Raw genomic sequence first — 19,932 nt, 5'->3', positions numbered from 1 at the left:
CATACACAGAAGGAAGAATCCGTTAAAAACTAAATGGAAACAAGCTGACAGAAATGGTGCTTTTTCTACAGATCTGCTTCTTGGATCCGTTGACAAACTGCAGGCTCTGGGTCTCGGTTGGTTTTGTTTTATTCTGTTTTGTTATTCGTTTAATTTTATTTTTAAATGGAAGCGTTAAAAATGGAAATCAAAATGCTGCTGTGAACCAAGCGTAAGGGCGCGGTCACATGAGCAGAGGCACCTTCAGTTGGTAAAAGACGCACTGTTTTCACTGTCCGTGTTAGGCTGCTTTCACACATGCGCCAGGGGTCCGCTTCCCTGCTCCATTCGTGGTCAGGAAAGGGGAATACTCGCGGCCGAACGGTTCTGTCTGTGGATGGAGCCGAACTGAGATTATTGACTATAATGGAGTTAGCCCACTTTCCAACCCGCTGCCCGGTTTTGGGACAGAAGAAAAGGCGCTGCGTGCTTTTTCTTCTGGTATTTGCAGCTGGATCTTCCAATGCACATGTGGAACCAACCATACATGCGTTTTTGCGGAGCATGCATGTTTTTTTTTTCATGTCTGGAAGCAGATAGGTGAGGTTGGATGTTTGAAAATTCTGCTAAAACTCCGTTATCGGTTCTATTAGATAACAATGCAGGCAGAAAGTAGCTGTGAGAAGTGATATCTACATACATAGGGGGAAGGAATCCAAGAACATGAGCCGTGGTCCCATTATTGCCATTCTAGGAAGTAGCCGGAGTTGTCGGTGCAGAATGGATCAGCCAAGTGTGTTGTGCCTTACTGTGAGGCTGGCACTACTGCTAATAGCCTGGCAGTATAAACACTACTACAGATGCCATCCATGTCAGTAGAACGGATGGTGTCCTATTAGGAGGTTACGTGTCCTGAACCATGCTGCATAAGGTGGAGACCCTTGAAGGTGGCAGCCATAGTTTGTAACGGGAACTGCACACTATTGGATATACGGGTTATACTACTACACACAAGCTGTTCATGTAGCGCAATGTATCAGCCCGTCTACAATGGTGCAAGGAGACTTGTCATTGCACAGTTGAGCAATGGAAGAATATTCTATAGCGTGATGAATCACACTACCTGGGTGTGGAGGAGCCTGGGGAACGCCTTTCGCTCGAGTAAATATGTTGGTGCTATATAAATAATTATTATTATCATCACTGAGGGTCCCAGTAGTTGGACCGCCAAGTGATTGGAGTGGTGGTGCAAATGTATGACCACCCCACCTTTCACTCTCTATGGAGATAGGGCTATCTCTATCAGTCCCATAGAAGTGAGTGGAGCAGTGGTCACGTGTGTACCCCAGCTCATTTCACTTAGGAGGCTCGGGTGGAGGGGAACCATTTTCGAAATCCCTGGGGATCCCTAGTGCTCAGACCCCCTAACTATTCATACATTTATCACCTATCTGGTGGTAAATGAACTTATTTGGAAAGCCCCTTTAAGGAGTGCAGAATAGGGGCTCCACGGCTGCAATTAGAAGCCACTGTGGCTGGCAAGGAATCTACCTAAGGGTACGTTCAGTTTTTCCCAAAATCGATCACTTGGCCTCAGCTCCTCCTACAATGGGGTCATATTAAGACGGCTCTCCCTCACTGCAGCCGAGGACTCTATAGTGATCATACAAGTCAGTGCTGCAAAATGTTTGTACAGAAGACAAAAGTTTTCTAAATGTCTCCTGTATCCAGGGCAATCTCTCTCCCGGCAATGGCATGTGACTCCAAACTCCACGGGGTTATAACCTCGTCTCCACACAGTGCAGAGGATTGTACCAACTTTTTCCTCTCTGCGCTGCCTCCTTCCTCACCAGACTTCTCTCTGGTAGCTGCTGATCTGTTTCTAAACTCAATCCATGTATTGAATGGCCAGTATTCTACATCTATAATTGGTGTTGGCAGGATTCAGATGTCCATAAAGTGGGCTATATACAGTAATTCTATCTTTAGTTTGAGAGTCGGGCCGTCACATGGCCATCGTGTCGGAAAGTTTGTAAAGTTGCACTTGACTTCAACTTTTGTTGTCTGTAGACCACATAGAAGTCATATCAGAAATCACTGGTGGGAGATTCCCATTTGAGTGACAGGGGCTGGACTGTAATACCATAACAGCCCATGGATAAGAGGGGGCGCTGTTACTGGGAGAGGAGTAGCTCTTTTCTAAACTTGTACAATCTCTTGCGTATGGTCACACTTATCGGATTTTAGTGTGGTTTCGCACCAAAATTTGCATCAAAGTCCATATCAAATAGTGGACTGTTGAGCTGCATCCACCACAGATTTAACCCTTTCAATTAGTTCAGCTACGCATGACCGTGCCCTATAATGTATTGTGATTTTATAGAAACATGAAACTCTCGTATAAGTCAATGTTTTTTCAGCCTTTTTGATTCATTGCAGCTGTTAGGGAGTTTGCAGAAAATAAGTGCCCCCTTAATTGGGGTTTTTTAGGTTATGGCCAAATGCCGCTCATTTAACGGCTCAGTATTAAATCCTCGCCGCTGTTCTCCCCCTGTTTGTCTTAGCAGATTAAGTGTAGCTGAGTGTATTTGTGACACAGAACGCAGGCCGGTAATTGCTGCCCAGTAAATCACCCTGCGCCCTGGGAGGGGCCTCGCTTTATTTAGTTTGCTCTTTTTTTTGTGATCTCTTCCATTCTGGATTCGGCAGTTTCTGGGTAAACCTCTTCCTCAACATATGGTTTCAATCTCTCCTAACATATGTATGGAAAGGTGGCGGAGGCTGGGAATTCTGGGAATTATTAACACTTAGGAATGCTGGAGGCAAGCGAATACATTACCATATTATCATGACATAATTTATATTTGCTCAGCTGAAGTTATACGCACATTAAACACACTAGAGCCGTCCCCTTCTATTAGGATGACACCCAGCTTTTTTAGATCCTTGAATAGTAAATCAGCGTAGCAGTGGCAATTTAGGTTAGATTGCACCCTACGTAGAATTGTTTTGTTTTGGGTTTTTTTTAGCCCCCCCCCCAACCCTGATCATAAGAGGTGTGTGTGTGTGTGTGTGTGTGTGTGAGAGAATGAGTTAATAATCTATTTCAGTGAACAGTTACACCCGAACAGTTTAGTGAATAAATGCAGCACCAGGACCAAGCTCATAACCCTCATGCAGCAACAGGACCAAGCTCATAACCCTCATGCAGCACCAGGACCAAGCTCATAACCCTCATGCAGCACCAGGACCAAGCTCATAACCCTCATGCAGCACCAGGACCAAGCTCATAACCTTCATGCAGCACCAGGACCAAGCTCATAACCTTCATGCAGCACCAGGACCAAGCTCATAACCTTCATGCAGCACCAGGACCAAGCTCATAACCTTCATGCAGCACCAGGACCAAGCTCATAACCTTCATGCAGCACCAGGACCAAGCTCATAACCTTCATGCAGCACCAGGACCAAGCTCATAACCTTCATGCAGCACCAGGACCAAGCTTATAACCTTCATGCAGCACCAGGACCAAGCTTATAACCTTCATGCAGCACCAGGACCAAGCTTATAACCTTCATGCAGCACCAGGACCAAGCTTATAACCTTCATGCAGCACCAGGACCAAGCTTATAACCTTCATGCAGCACCAGGACCAAGCTTATAACCTTCATGCAGCACCAGGACCAAGCTTATAACCTTCATGCAGCACCAGGACCAAGCTTATAACCTTCATGCAGCACCAGGACCAAGCTTATAACCTTCATGCAGCACCAGGACCAAGCTTATAACCTTCATGCAGCACCAGGATGACAAACCGTATGGTTGCTATTATAACGCACTTTTTTTGTCTAGTTTTCCTACACTCCTGAATGGCCGATCTGCCTTGTTGTGCAGTTTTAGGACACGTTCGCACAGGACAGAAGTGCTGTGGATTTGCACAGATAAAATCCACATTTTAGGGTGGATGAGATGTTACAACTCCCATCAACACTCTATGGAAACTGCCCAGCAGTGGGGATTTGTAATTCTGCGTCATGTCTATTCTGTTGCAGATTGTGCATGGATTTGTTGTGGATTTCCCCCATTGACTTCAATGGGGATGAAGAGATCCGCAATGAAATTTTTTGCAAAGTATGTAATGTTACCAGTTAACATTTCACGGTGGATTATCAGACTCTGCAAAAAAATCATCAATGATAAATCTGCACAATCCAGGTTTGTCTTGGGCGGTTTGCGGATTTGCTGTGGAAATAACCTGAGCGGTGAGTTTACCCAGGTGGAGCTTATGTAGTACGGGGTAACTATGTGGCTTTGACATTCAGAGGGGTTTTGACCACCTATCTCTCCAAGAATCTGCCCATGACTAGATGCATGAGCCATGCTAGAGACAACGCATAAGCGGCTCTTATGGGAGCTTCTCCTCAGGCCGCTAAGTAATGCTGCATTCATGCAGGGCGGCTTTATAAAGTTTTTGCCAGCATTACTTTGCTTACATGAACACGGAAGTGTAAGTCGATGCATGTTAGTCGATGCGATTCATGAACTTGCGTTCTCATGCTTGCATGTCACTGGCGATTAGTGTGATAGTGAGTAATGGGCTGTGCCTGCTGTGTTCACCTCCCGCATATTCAGCTGCAGCTCCTCCTACAATGGCTGTGGCTCCGGAAGACAGTCAGCCCTGATCAGGTGGCGTATGGACACGTGAAACGTCGGCACGTTCTGCAGCAGCTACTTGTTGTGCTTTTGAACAACGGAAAATAGACTCTTTTATAGACGTATATTCACTAATTGTAGAAACTGCATGCGTTTTTTATTCAGGTGGTTCAAAATTGCAAGTAGTAAGGCCCTGTGGGATCGTAGCCTTAGGCCGGGCCCAGACGAGTGTTTTGTATACGCTGTGTCAGATGGCGTAGCGCTGCCTATGAAAGCTAATTTTCACTGCGCACATACGCAGTAGGGGTCAAGTAATTGTGATTGCACATGTAGATGGAATTTACATCTTAGTAGACCTTCCTTATACCATATACTAAGGCTACTATTACACAAGCCCTAGCTGCAGCCGCTGGTGCTCACGGTTTCCCAACAATAGCTAGGTTGAGCCTGCAAGTGGCGCTGCAGCAAGCAATCAGGACTGTCACAGCAGCACTTGAGGCTGCCACCCGCACACGCGTTTCAGGATGATTGCAAAGCTGCCCTTGCAAATGCAGTTGCGGCCCGGTAATTAGCGCTAATATTCGAGCGTTAGCGGTACTCATGTAATAGTGCGCTTAACCCCGTTGTGACTAATATATTTTACGCCTTCAGAGCCAAGTGATTTTCATCGTCGCATTGCAAAAGCCATAACTTGTTGGAATAGTTGTATGAAAACTTGTTTTTTTGTATTTTTTAATGGCACCGCTCTGGTGTACATGTTAGAGGGTTGTAGAACTTTTATCATGTTTTTTGGAAGGATATGGAAAAAGTTCACTGTTTACTTATAAACCACATGACAACCTTTTTATTTTCCCATGTGAAGGTCTGTTTATTGTGGGAAGAGTTGTAGCTTTTTTTTGTAGCATTTTGAGGTGCAAGTGATGTTTTTTTTTTGTTGTTGTTTTTTTTAATTGCTTTTTGGTGCAATTTTTGTGAGGCAAACAAAAGAAAAATAACAATTCTGGCATTACTTTTTAAAGCTATTTTTATGGTTTTCACCAGGCAAGACAAATAACAAAAGTATTTTCATTGTTTGGGTCGTTATGAACGTGGTAATACCTATTATGTGCTGCTTTTAAAAAAAATAGTGTTTTATCCATTTAAAAAGGGTTTTTGTGGGGAAAATTGGGCTGTGCATTTTTTTTTTTACACTGGATTTTATTTTCTTTAAATTAAGCTTTATTGAACTTTTTTGACACCATTTTTAGTCTCTCAAGGGGAATTGAAGATGTGATCATTGGAATGCTAGGATAGTACACCGCATTACTTATGCAGTACAAGGCCCATGACAGCAGCCTATTAGACTCTGCGGGAGGCAGAGCTGTATAATTTGGGGGATGTTGTGTGTATTTGTATTGATGGTAGTGATATGCCCAGAAAGATTTCTTAAATTGAATTGAATTGATATGAGCAGGGAGACCCTTATCGATAATAATTGTGCCCACAGGATGGTGACGCCACCTCATGGTGTACTTTTGTATTACAAGACCTCATTAAAGTAGCAGAATTTAGCTTGCGGTGTGAGTTGTGGCTATGATTTACTTTCATGGTGGTTCTGCTTATTTTAGCCCGTCACCTCCTGAGATGAACAAGCTTCGGCAGAGCCTACGGAGGAAAAAGCCAACGTACGTCCCAGAGGCCAGTCGACCCCACCAGTGGGGCGCAGATGAGGAGGCTGTCAGAAGGGGAAAATGCAGCTTTCCTGTCAGGGTGAGTATCTATCTATTCTATCATTATGATAGTATAGTGAGTGGTGTATGCTGCCCCCTAGTGTTCACATTATATAGTGCTTCACCTCCTGATAAATTAAAATCTTTGTAAAACCTCTTTAAGATCTTATCATGCATCTTGATAAAGGTCTGATTTGGAGAGCTCTGACTGCAGGGACCCCCACCTCTATCCTCATATCAGCAGAGTAGCAGTCAGAAATGGGTGTTGCTTCTCAATTCATCTCTATGGGAGTGCTGAAGAGAAGCGGAGTACAGCGTTTGGCAACCCCAAGCAGTCCTATAGTGATGAATGGAATGGCAGCGTACATGCTCTACCACTGTTACACTCAAGTGAATGGGATTAAGCTGCAATACCAGGCACAGCCACTATACAATGTACAGTGCTGTGACTGGTGTGAACTGAAGCTGCTGTGGTGCTCACCTGAGCTGATCGGTGGGGATCTTGAGCAGTGGACAACTCTTGATGATCTATTCTGAGGACATGTTATGAATAGTATAGTGTTGGGAAATCCCTTTAATTTAAATCTTGTATTAACCACTTTACTTGTGCGCCTGCCCACAGTATCATGTGTTCTTTCTCCTGTTCTTCCGCAGTACCTGGGACACGTGGAGGTAGAGGAGTCACGAGGCATGCATGTATGCGAAGATGCTGTGAAGAAGCTGAAATTGGTAAGCATGTCAAATCCAACTGTGAAGTGTGACTCCTCGAATTTAAAATCTCATTACAAGGGGTGCAAATGATCATGCTGAGGGGATGCAGCGTGCCCAGAGCTCGGATGGCCCAAAGGGAGGAAAAGGAAATTCTGTAAGGAGCCAGTGACACATTGCTGCATTTGCATAAGACATGTGGACTTGGTGAAGGGTATTATGAGGCAGGAAATCTGGGGCTATGTGCTCGCCGGAGATAAGATGAAAGGCGGCATGTGAATGTTCTACAGATTCCGGGGAGGAATTAGGAAATAGACCAGAGTGAGCATCAAAGAGCCCTGACAGCCGTTCTGTGCCCAGTCATAAGGCGCTGAGAGGGTGGAATACATTATGTTCAGTGTCTCCAGCTTCACTGCACCATCGCAGACCCTCCGACATGTTCACAGGAGCACAGAGATCATCAGATTTCACGTTATCAAATCTAGGTTAAATGAAACTAATTGGCATCTGAAATCACAACCCAATTAAAGCCACCCGTGATTCACAATAATCAGATGTGACGTACACTGAATGGCCACTTTATTAATAACCCCAGACTTTTCACAAATGGAGCTTCCCTATATGGAGATTAGACCTGTGACCCCCGGAGTGCAGCATAAAATCACATGACAATGGATCAGTTTCAGTGTGAATCCACATCAGATGGAGGGGGATCTTGCCAACAGAAATAACGCTTTGTAGTAAGGGGTCAGAGAAGGATGTCAGGAATCATTCTGATGAATAGACACTGCACAGTTAGGCAAATTGCAACTGAATACAACATTGATGCTCTAACTAACATGTCTGAATGCACAGTTCCTTGTTTCTTAGCACGGTTGGGCTATAATAACCAGTTTCAGCACTGTTACTCTATAAGAGAAACAGAAATGTAAGGCTTCAGTGGGCAAAAGAATACAAAAGAATGGATCCCTGAGCAGCGGCAAAACAATGACTGGTCACATGGATGCAGATTGCTGTTGCACCGCGCTGATAGGAGGTCAGAATTTGGTGCGAGCAGCATGAATCGATGAACCCTTCCTGTCAAGCTGTGGTGGAGGTGGAGTAATGTGTATGGTGACTGTTCTCTTGGCACACCTCAATACCTGTGGATTGACACCACAATGAATTGCTGCAGTTCTGAAGGCCAAAGGAGGTCCAACACTCTTCCAGATGGGGGTCTCTAATAAAGTGGCAATTCAGGGTGTATATCAGACGTAAAAAATGATTCAAAAATATCCTTTAGTCTTTGCGCCATCCTCATCCATCTAGTTGTTAGAAATGGCTAAAGAGAATGTTGAAATTTATATCTGTTCCTGGGAAAGCTGGGTGGCAACCAATATGGCCATCACTGCAGCTCTTACAGGGATTGTCACAAAGCTTTTCCCTAGTGGTGCAAAACTAGAAGATGTATCACTGCACAACTATACAGATTTGTCATTCTAGACTGTAGGAAAGCTGGCTGACAGGCCCCTAGGAGCTCTGATGCAATATCGATTTCAACCCAGCTTATCCAGACTATAAGTAAGAAATGAGTACTTTTAAGAACTTGTCAGAAGCAGACAACTTGTAGACTGCCATCAGGTGGTGCTTATAAGCAATACTGAACATCTACGTGTGTAATTCTTTCATTTGTGTTAATTGCGACAATTTTTATACATTTTTTTTAGCTCGGAAAGAAGTCGGTAAAAGCCATATTGTGGGTTTCTGCTGATGGACTACGAGTTGTGGATGATAAGACAAAGGTGAGAACATGGTAACTTCTGAGTAGTCATCTGTGATAATACTTAAGGAGAGCGCTAACTTGGCATAGGAAGTCTTATATCGGCCATGTAATGCTCCCTGGGAAGAAAAATATGCTAATAGGGGATAGAAAAGTACCTCCACAGTGCCACCTATAGATACCTGACTTCCCTAAAAGTCAGTGTTCTACCTTTCTACAGGTCTTGATAACATGACTAAGAATATAAACCAAATCAGAGTCTTCTCCAGAAGGAAAAGACATCCATCTGCAGACAACCTGTTTTGGGGTATTTGCCCCTCGTAGCCTGGGTGCAGTTGGGTGTTGTTTCCTTCTCGAGACCCATGTGGCTGTGTTTGGTACTGCAGCTCAGAATTGGTCATTTGAACACGCTGAGACACCTGTATGGACGTCACTATGTCGGTACTGCAGAGAAAGAGTTCTGTTGCCATCAATGTAAAATCCCTCCAAGAGTAATGATTGGTCTGTAATCTGCCTGTAATCACTAATATCTTCACTCATAAAAGCCTTTCTCTTTCATTCTCAGGATCTCATAGTGGACCAAACCATTGAAAAGGTTTCCTTCTGTGCACCAGACCGCAACTTTGACAAAGCCTTCTCTTATATCTGTCGAGATGGAACTACCCGGCGCTGGATATGTCATTGCTTCATGGCTTTGAAAGATTCGGTGAGTTAATTATGGAGCGATCTAATTAGAACGAGCAAAAATGTGTTTATATAGAACAGTCCACTTGAGAGAAAACACTTTATACCTGATAGGGGTTTTTGGTTGACTAAACTATTGATGATCTATCCTCAGGATGGGTCCTAAATAGTTGATCAGTAGGGGTGTGTCATTTGAGATGACCACCGGTCAGGTAACTGAAGAGCCCACGGTACTCAGGTGAGTGCTGTGGCCTCTTCTCAGTCAGTCACATGGCCTGAGAGCAGCTCGATCCCATTCAAGTGAATGGGACTGAGCTGCAATATCAGGCACAGCCACTATGCAATGTACAGCACTGTGCCTGTTATGGACTGAAGTGACTTCAATCAGCTGATGGGAGGTGATTTCGAGTGGTGGACCCTCACGATCCACTATTGATGACTTATCCTTAGCAAAGGTCAACAATAGTGTAGTCATGGAAAACTCTTTTAAGGGACTCTTACACACGGCAATGATCAGGAACGAGCAATATCCCGAATGATTGTTCACCTAATCATTCCACTGTTTCAAGGTACCAGCGATTAGACAACTAAGAAGCAAATGCTTAATTCTTCAGCTAATTGCATTTTTTAGCTGGAACCCAAAATCATCATTGTTGGCAGTACATTGCACCTTGTAAACAGGAAGTGTGCTGCCAAAAATAATGAAAATGTATGGGGAACGAACAATTGTATTGACGATCACTTGTCCTCCGTATAGCCTGCATTGAGGCCCTTTAAACGAGCCCAAATATCGGCAATCAGCACTTGACATCTGGCTAAAATTGAGCCATCTATAAGGAGCCTCAAGGATTAGAAAAACATGGCTGCTTTCTTCAAAAACAGCGCTCTACCCGTCTTTTGGTTGTGTCTGGTATTACAGCTCAACTTCACTGAAGTGAACAGGGCTGACCTGCAATGCTTCTCATAACCTGCTGAGAGGTGTGGTGCGGTTTTTGAAAGAAATCAGACATGTTTCACTAAACCTGTACAGCCCCTTTCATAAGTATTTTTACGGACATGGTGCTGTTACTTGGCCGCCAGATTGGGTGAATCCATTTGCTGAGTTGTTTGATGACTTAAACCGAAAAGCAGATTCACCCATTGTAATCTTACAACCCAAAATGGTCATTGCATGCACAGATAAGGTGGTTTTGTGGTCACATTCTGTATGCTGGCTAACCTTTATGTCTGAATCCCTGACAATTACCAATAGGGGGAGCGCCTGAGTCATGCCGTGGGCTGCGCGTTCGCTGCTTGCCTTGAACGGAAGCAGAAGAGAGAAAAGGAGTGTGGAGTCACGGCGTCCTTCGATGCCAGCCGTACCAGCTTTGCTCGTGAGGGATCGTTTCGTGTCAACTCAGGATCCCAGCAAAGTGAGCGTGAAGATGTGATGAAGCAGGCACAGGACAAAAAGAAAGGTAAAAGTGTAGGAAAACACAAACTGCTGCTGGAATATCCAAAGCAGTAAGAGCTCAATGTCTCATGGATCAACTCTGTCTCCCAGGGGAAGCAGTTCAGATTCAGCCGTTGAATCCACCAACCAACCCAACACTACCTGTCATGGCGGAGAGTTCTTCTCCTCTACAGGGTCAGTCAGTTGCGGTAGAGAAGGGAGAAGCCGGCAGCCAGCATGCGATTCCCCGCAGACACGCTCCCTTGGAACAGCTTGTGAGACAAGGATCCTTCCGAGGATTCCCCGCTCTGAGCCAGAAGAATTCACCCTTCAAGAGACAGTTGTCGCTGAGACTCAATGAGCTCCCTTCCACCTTACAGCGCAAGACCAACTTCCAGGACAAGAGCCAAGGTGAGATCTACAACAAACTCCAGAGATAAGGGGTCTAGGAATATCCCATGGGTGCAGAATCATTTGAACTTAGGCTCTTGGTGTATGCACCAATCTTCCTGACCTATACTGCAAAAGTATAATTACTCTGGTCCTCAGTTAGCACTGACTGAGAGCAGAGAAGGGTCAAGAAGGCCTCAGCCACAACATACTGCCAGGACAGTTTTGAGAGGGCCTGGTTCTATAGATTGTTACGGGTCACAGTGGTGGGATATAGAAAGAACATTGGAAAATAATGTAACATGTTATGGAAAATTATACAATTTTCTAAGACAAGGAAACCCCTTTAATGATTTATCACAAGTCCTCTGAGTTATTGGGGCGGTGTAGTGATTTCCATTTTTCCTCCCTCAGTCCCAGAAGGAGATCCTGCAGGACCTACCGAATCAGATGGAATTACAGATCTATGCAACCAAATCAATAACTCCTTCACTAACAAACCACCGGAAGACCCCTTCATCAATGGAAATGGAACTATGACCCCTCCTAATGTGGCACCACGACAGACCGCACAAAGTGAGTACCGAGGACGAAAGACCATAAGCTTCATTATTTGTCCTTATTAAAGCCAGACTTGTATAAAAGTCCCATAGACATCTATGACAGGACCATCAAAATCCAGGCCAAGAAGGATCAGTGCTTGTCATGGTACCAGGAATCCCATTGTTTTGGCAGTCAATGGCTGTTCCAATTCATGAACCATACTGTGCCAGTGTGGCTCAGCTCTTAGTAGTCTCACCTCAGCTTTAGACATGTCATCTTTCCTCGGCTTTGTACCGATTTCGTATTGAGACGTCTCTCATTTTGTCTTCATTTCTAGACATCCCTGGATGGACAGATCAAGCAATGACTACCCCTGTCCCTTCGAACTTCCAGATGGGTCATCGCCGAACCCCATCTGAAGCAGAGCGATGGCTGGAAGAGGTAGCAAAAGCAGCCAAAGCCCAACAACAGCAGCAGCAACAACAGCAAGAGCCCATGCCTCAACCTATGGTAGCTGTGCCCATGGCAGTACCAACTGCTGTGCAGGCATATCCTGTCTCGTATGATGCCACCCCTGCTCCCATTGGCATGTTTATTACTCCTCATATGCAGCCTGCCTATGTTCCTGTAGGTAGTTATACCCCAGCTATGGCAAACAGCATGTCATACCCTGCTCCAAGTGTGCCAGTGGTGGGTATTACTCCATCACAAATGGTAGCCAATGTTTTTTGCTCAGCCACCCAAGTACCATCCTCCAACCTGGCAAGTAAAACCAACCCATTCCCACAGAGCACACTGCATTCTACAACCACAAGTGTCCAGAATCCTGTCTCTCTCCCATCAGGACCAAAGCCAAATGGCACTGCCAATGGTACGTGGCCTCCAGATCCCAGCCAGCTAAGACTGGCTTCCACGGCACAGGAAGTGGACCAGTTCGAAGCTCAGTGGGCAGCACTTGAATCCAAGTCTCAGCAACGTATGGCCAATCCTTTCTCCAATGAACTCCAAAAGACTTTCCAGATAGAATTGTAGCCAAGACGCCACCAAGTCTATATAAACTCTGTTCAGGATCAACTGCCAGTTCAGGACCGGCCAGTAGGACACGCCATACTCCGCCGTTCAACAAACCTGTGTCTACAAAGACTTCAGATGCCAGTCGGGGGTGGGTGGGTATAACTGGAGATCATTCGATAAAAGACGACATTCGTATTGATGGATGGGATTGATAGGGTCACCTGTTAACCGATTTTATAGCCACTGGGGCTGCGGACTGCGTACTGAATGTGAAACAAATCCAGAAAGACCTTGGTTTATGGGTATAATGTATGACTGGAACACGCATGTAGGAAACATGAGAGATATAAGAGCCTGTATGTGCAAAAGGGGTTAGGAAGGTGCAAAGGAGGTTTGAGGTAAGTGATAGTGAGGTGCTGAGATGGGATATATTGGACGTCATTGACGTTACCGCATCATTTAACACCGTATGAGCCCAGATCCCGGTTCCATTGTCCGTGTGGTGCTATTTCGGTCACCGTATCCAGGGTATCATGAGTGCTTATTTATTTGTATATATTGTAGGTCTGTTCTAAATTATTCTTCTGCTGCCACCTGCTGGAAGAGCATGGAAGTGCTTATATAAAAACGTAAACTTGGCCATAGACGAAAACCTTTAGGGGAGTATTCTACCCATAAGAAGTAATGGAGTATCAGTAGGAAATGCTGTCACTTACTGATTGTGGGGGTTCAACCTCAAGTGATTACTAGAATGAGAAGACCGTCGGTGCTCGGCAACTACTTCTGGACTTTTCCTTGCGTAGTGCTAGATACTGTGTAGGCATTGCGCTTGAATGGGGTGAGTTGCAGTTCTCTGCATAGCGCTTAGGCTACAGTAGTCAGAATCACGACTGATAGGATATCCTAGCAATGTGCCAACATTTGCGGAGGCTGGAATACCAGATGGACAAAATAAAGGGAATGTCCAGTTGTAAACTATTAATTGCCTATCCTCTGAATTGGTCATCACTAGTAGATTGGCAATGGTTCATCACCATAGACCTCCACTGATTAGCTGTTTTCTGGGCTGGTACGCTCATGTACTGAGATGATCTTTGCAGGAAGCAGACAGCTCCATTTCCTCTACAGTGGCTGGACTTGGTATTACACTCAAAATTCTCATTAAAATGAAGGGGAACGTGGCCTACAATTCTAATCCTGGTCCTCCGTGTAGACAGAGCTGTCTGCTTCCTGCAAAAATCAGCACAGGCGCATCAGCCCAGAAACGGCAGGGGATCCCAGGCAACAGATCCCTGCCAATGTACTATGGATGCCTAAACCTGAGGATAGGCCATGAATAGTTTACAGCTGGACATCCCCTTTAACAGATTCCAGGATCACAATGCAAAGAAGTCTGTGGCATCTAAATAGATGGCACCAGTTTATCAAATCCTCCATGTAATAAAATGGCAGCTCTACAGCGGTGCCTCAGACTTCTTTGCTCGTCTTGTGTTTGGGCATCCAGGCTTCTCATTCCCAGAATTATTGCATCTGCAGCTGGCTGTATAATGTGTGTCCTCCATTCTGACCACAATAATGGCTGGCTGTACTCTGCATGGGTAACACCTCTCTGGGCTGCGGAGGGAAGCTTCACCGTTTCATCTAGTTACTTTGTGCCAAATTACAATTCTGTCAAGTTTCCGCTGCGAGGTGCGATCACAGCGCAAACCGTTATGCTTACTGTTTAGAAGCATTTACTTTTTATGTTTTTTTGCAGCTTTATGTTTTATTTGTATTTTTTTATTAATGTAACTTAAATGCCAAATGTATTCCATATTTAATATATATTTTCTTAGTTCTGTTGCGTTTTGTTACAATTTTAACTTTTATGGAATGTAAATTGAAGAAATTAGGAGAAAATATCCCAGAGAAGTCGCTTCAAGGTCCATGAAATGAATTGTCATTCGGATTGCAGTTGGGTTTTATGGGGTTTTTCACCGCTAATCTCTTTCAGCTAGGCAGAACTACATACAGTATCTGTATAGGGAATATGAATTACTATATACTCCCCATACAGATACACTGAGACCAGATGGACTGCAGATAGACCATGCAAGAGCAAGTGGCTGAAGATGGAGAAATGTCTGTCTTGCTCAACAAATGCTATTTAGGCTACGTTCACACATCGCTGATTTACCGCGGATTTTGTCAGAGATTTTGGTGCAGATCTGCAGCAGATTTCACCCCTTCAATTTGACTTTAATTGAAAGGATGAAATCTGCTGCAGATCTATAACAAAATCTACAGTAAATCACTGACGTGTGAAAATACCCTTTAGAGCTCCTGCAGACAACTGTTTTTGCGCACTTTTTTGCAAGTGCAAACCGCAGACATAGAACCCATTGATTTCAATGGTTCCCTCACATTTTGCATTTTTGCGCACAATGTTCATGTGCACGAAAATATGTGACATGCCCTATTTTTGAGTGCACCATAGGCGTGCAAATACGCACCCTGTCAGCACAAGATCGCGCACGGAGCTACCCAATTTAGCAGCGTTAATTAATAACACCAGGAACTAATTAGGCTGCTTAGCCGGTTAAATCATGGATAATGTGTGTCTGGTGCCGATGTCAACGGGCCCGACTGTGTGGAAAAGTGCAATAGACAGCGCTGCTACGCAGGCAAAATCACATGATGGCGCCCTTTTACCACACAATCACGTCACGCTCTCACACTTACACTCATCTGCAGGAGCTCTTAAAGCGATCTTTGAGTCTTGGCACAAAATTCTGTCCCGGACATGAGAATGAGAGGAGATGGATTAGCTGCAGTTGTTCTTCTCTGCTGCCCTCCGGTCCGCCAGTTCCAGTCCCCGTTTTTGTCTGTCCAAGGTGGCTGCAGCGATGTTCTGACTACCTAATGTGCACTGCTCCCTGATTAGCTGGTGCTGATCATGTGAGTAGTTCTCGGAGGGACAGCAAAGAAGAACAGCTGCAGGTAATTTTCCCCCAACTCCTCCGGTTCCCGGAGAGAATTTTGTCCCAAAACCAGAGGATCCCTTTAATAACAATTTTACTTAGTGAAACGATCTAGACATTTAAAGGGGTTGTACAGGATTAGGAAAAACATGGCTGCTTTCTTCCACAAACCGTGCTGCACTTGTCCACAGGTTGTGTGTGGGATTACAATTCAGCTGCATTAAAGTGAATACAGTTGAGCTGCAATACCATTCATCACCTGTGCATCGGTGTAGCGCTGTTCTTGGAAGAAAGCAGACATTTTTTTTTATCCTGTACAGCCCCATTTAAGAGACGTGATGTCTGATCTAGAAGAGCAAGCACTGGTGTAAACCTTGCAAAAAAACTGCAAGACCTTAATATCTACCTGTCTCATAACAGGTAATTGACCAAAGTTTCGCACTAGATATCATCCTTGGGTAGAATCTTCTAGAAGTATTAAACTAAATTAGTATCAGGAAAAGAAAGGTAAGTAAAATTGAAATGGGTGTCCAAAAATATAGCATATAGGCCCTGGTTACTCTACACTATAGCCCATGTGGCATAAGGCCAAGCAAACTGCCAGACATGTATCTCTCACCAGCATTCCTAATGAGGTTTTAGCCATTGATGTACCACAGTGCCAGCAGTCTTTTAGCCCTATCTAATCAGAGATAGACACTAGAAAAGATGTTAAATGGCAGAAAACCTTGAGCTGTTTTTTCAAGACTGAACACATGACCAGTTTCATGGCGCCATTCTGGATGTACGGGCAAAGGAACATGAATCTTCATGGCAAATCACCAAAAAGCTGTCTACTGCTTTAAAGGAGTTGTACCAAAATTGCCTTTAACCACCTATACATAGCGTAGGTGATAAAAATTTGATCAATATGGGTCTCATCTCTGGCCCCTCACCAATCTGGAGAACTGTGATCCCCTGTTCCCCCTCCCCTTCACTATGGGCCTGCTGCTCCCCCATCTATTTCCATTGACCTCATTGAAATGAATGGAGCGATGTGATGTCACTGGTTGAGAAAAGCAGCCTTGCAGTGACAGAAGAGGGGGATACAGGAACCCTATTCTTGGGATGGGTGGGAGTCTCAGCGGTGAGACCCATACTGATCAGACTTTTACCACCTACCCTACTAGATAGGTAATAAAAGTTAATGCTGGTACGACCCCTTTAACACACAGATTATGTTGTTGAGACAGCTTGGTGATATCACTAGTTTATAAATCGAGAGGAACCTAAATGTAATTTAGGAATGTAGACCAACCTTTTTTCATTTTTAATCGGAATAGCTTGCTACTGATTCTCCTTGTGGAGAGCCAGCTGGTGAGGGCAATGCTTCCTGGGAAAAGTATGCAAATTAGCTCTCCTGTCTTCTAATGCCACTTCTAGCTAGCCACCCTATAAGTCAATATTTGACCTATCTGAGGGCCTTGAAACATGACCAGAGACACCTAACTGTAGACAGCACAATTTCTGAGTTCTTGCTCCTTGCCCTCATGGGTACTGGTTGGTTGGGTGAGATGACTCTGCCACAGCTCATGGAAGCTGCTGGTTCTGCTGGTGGAGAAGTAGCTGGTGTTTGGTTCAAAATTCTGCATGAATTAATTCTTTAATATATTATTACTACAATCAGAGTTCATTGTTTCTGATACAAAGCTCCATATTCCCTGTGTGGACATATATTGGGATATACATAAATTCTGGCTTCCACTAGAGGGAGTATGGGAGATTACTGTGTACAGTATATACATTGAATTGAAACATGAAACAGTATGCAGTCAGCTTCCTCTAGTGGTGACTGCCGGTAGCCAACATTTTAAATCTGTGTTTATCAGGGTATTTGACACTCTCAGTAAACTTGCGATTGAACTGCTATAAAGATGAAGAAATCTAAAGAAAGAGATCAAAAACTGACATGATAATAAAAGGAAGAGATCAAATTAAAGCCATACTGGCATCCAACATATGAATAAATTTCCATGTTCCTGACAGCTCTCCTAAAACGAGATGGCCTGAGTCTTTAATTTCATAGTAGCAGGTGAGATTGGGATTAGAAAAAATTGAGAACTAAAGTTAAAAGTAAATCCGGGAGTCACATTTGCATTTATGCCAGAGGTTCAGGGGAGGGAAATGTCCTTCATAAGTATTTATACCTAATCGGATCATCTTTAAAGATCTTCCTTTATACATCAATTCCCTTATGTATAAAAATCCACAGAAAATCCCCTAAATGGGGGAGGAACAGGAAAGAGGAGCCATTACATATACTACACAGTGTAACTGCACCGCCACCTGCTGGTTGCAAAGGGAACTTTCTGTCAATGTCTGTATGTATATATTATCTGCTGTATATGTGTCTGGTTGATATCAATAATTGGTCAGTTTCCTGTTGCTCTCCAAGTTTACAATTATATCTCCTCTTTTGTAAACTTGGGGAGAAAAAAATTGAAAATGAGATCTTTTATTTCCATTTCATCCCCAAGATACAAGGAACATATTGTCCACTAAAACGGACTGCTGATTTGCGCCCTATACCTATAGACTATAACCATATATATTGTGTCTATGAACACGCCTCTATACATGTACATATTCAGGAGATTTGACTCAGGTGTCCGTTTTAAAGTGTAAATTTACCGTCACAATAGATTATTATCCGCAGATCATGTGTCTTCAAGTGTATAAAGCCCTCATATACATTATATAACAGACGCTTAACTATAAGAGAGTGTATTTACATGCTGGATGTATTCAGGTATCACAAAGGTTCACCTCGGCAGAGCTATTATATTTACAGTCAACCGGCTTAATCCGTTACGTATGCAATAACCTTCATATCAACGACCTCAACGCCATTACATGTGGCCAATCTCATCAACTAGCCCTTCAACTTCCTCAGTGATCACCTTTTACTTTCAAGTACTGTTTTGCAAAGCATCTCCCAAAAAGTTTAGCAAGTAAGTGACACCACTTCTGGAGACCATTGTAGTCACTTACTGCCCTACAGAAGGACTGGCAGATACATCTGTGATGCGCAGGAGCATAGCTATGGGGGCATTGCATTAGGGTCCTGATAAATAGCACGTGGTAGTGGTCCCAGGGAGAGTTTTTGCATTAGGGCTCAGTCTTCAAGTTACGCCTTTGGTGACGTGACACCAGAACTTCCTCCCCAATATGGGAAAACGATCACCAGACAAGCTCTTTGATTGTACGATGGAAAAACCCATATTAACCAGTCAGATCACTAGTTATATTTTACAAATGGCCTTCAAATAATGAGAACTGTATTCTGATTGGTGACTGTGGACACCCGTCATTTGCACACAACTTTATCAATCCCCCCCCCCAATTCCTCTTCCATTTTATTTGTAGGTGGAGTTTCAGCAGTTGGGGTACTTGTGACTGAATATTACTAGCGCATGTGGGGCTCCGTCAATCACTGCCATTCAAACACAATGGGTCCCAGAATGCAGTAGGAGGCTCAGTAATATCACTGCCACTTGCAATCTTTAAAAAAAAAAATATATATATATATCTCATGGGTTTCGTAAAGAAAATGCAAAACTTGTTAAAATTCTCCCATTTCCCGAGCTGTTCTCCAGCCTAAAAACCGAAACCACAAATCCTGACTGTCCAGATTTTGTATCTAATCCTTCTGTATTTGTATTATAACATTGTGAAAATGGAAAATAAATTCAGTGACCTCCTAAAAGTCTAAATTGTGTGCTGGTGCCTAATTTACTGGTGATATGTGCTGTTACAGTGGTAAAGCATGGTGGAGGGACAAAACAGTAGATTGGGCCAATGATGGGGCAGGAAGTAGATTTCAGAGTACCCTCAGACTCTAATGGACAAAAGCAATTTAAAGTGACCCTCTGGTTTTGGGACAAAATTGTGTCCCAGAACCGTAGGGTGGTGAGGGGTATATTGCCTGTAGATGTATTAATTGGTGGTCTCTCCATTCCACTAGTGCCAGATGCTGTTTTCAAGCAGCTAAGATGTTCGTTACCATCTTTTGACTACTTGTTTACACAGTGCATTGGTAATGTTAGGACTACCCATTTACT

At 43.9% G+C, this 19,932-nt stretch overlaps 1 protein-coding gene across 2 annotated transcripts in view; it reads left to right on the top strand.

Annotated features, from left to right (window-relative positions):
• Positions 1-19,584, top strand: part of NUMBL (NUMB like endocytic adaptor protein) — an 80,743-nt gene extending 61,159 nt beyond the window's left edge. Inside the window, exons 1-9 of one of the 2 annotated variants that reach the window (XM_066581220.1) lie at positions 4,638-4,666; positions 6,241-6,382; positions 6,997-7,071; positions 8,757-8,831; positions 9,375-9,515; positions 10,746-10,950; positions 11,037-11,336; positions 11,730-11,891; positions 12,196-19,584. In XM_066581220.1, the coding sequence (XP_066437317.1) occupies positions 6,257-6,382; positions 6,997-7,071; positions 8,757-8,831; positions 9,375-9,515; positions 10,746-10,950; positions 11,037-11,336; positions 11,730-11,891; positions 12,196-12,890 (1,779 nt within the window). In that variant the 5' untranslated portion in view covers positions 4,638-4,666; positions 6,241-6,256 and the 3' untranslated portion in view covers positions 12,891-19,584. Of the gene's footprint in view, positions 1-4,637; positions 4,667-6,240; positions 6,383-6,996; positions 7,072-8,756; positions 8,832-9,374; positions 9,516-10,745; positions 10,951-11,036; positions 11,337-11,729; positions 11,892-12,195 lie in introns of those variants that run through there. The other variant, XM_066581219.1, reaches the window with a different exon arrangement.
• Positions 19,585-19,932: the final 348 nt, after the last annotated feature.

The sequence above is a fragment of the Eleutherodactylus coqui genome, chromosome 10 (assembly GCF_035609145.1).
Source record: "Eleutherodactylus coqui strain aEleCoq1 chromosome 10, aEleCoq1.hap1, whole genome shotgun sequence".
NCBI lineage: Eukaryota > Metazoa > Chordata > Amphibia > Anura > Eleutherodactylidae > Eleutherodactylus > Eleutherodactylus coqui.
Note: the sequence above shows the minus strand (reverse complement) of the source record. Positions and strands in the feature narration are given on the sequence as shown.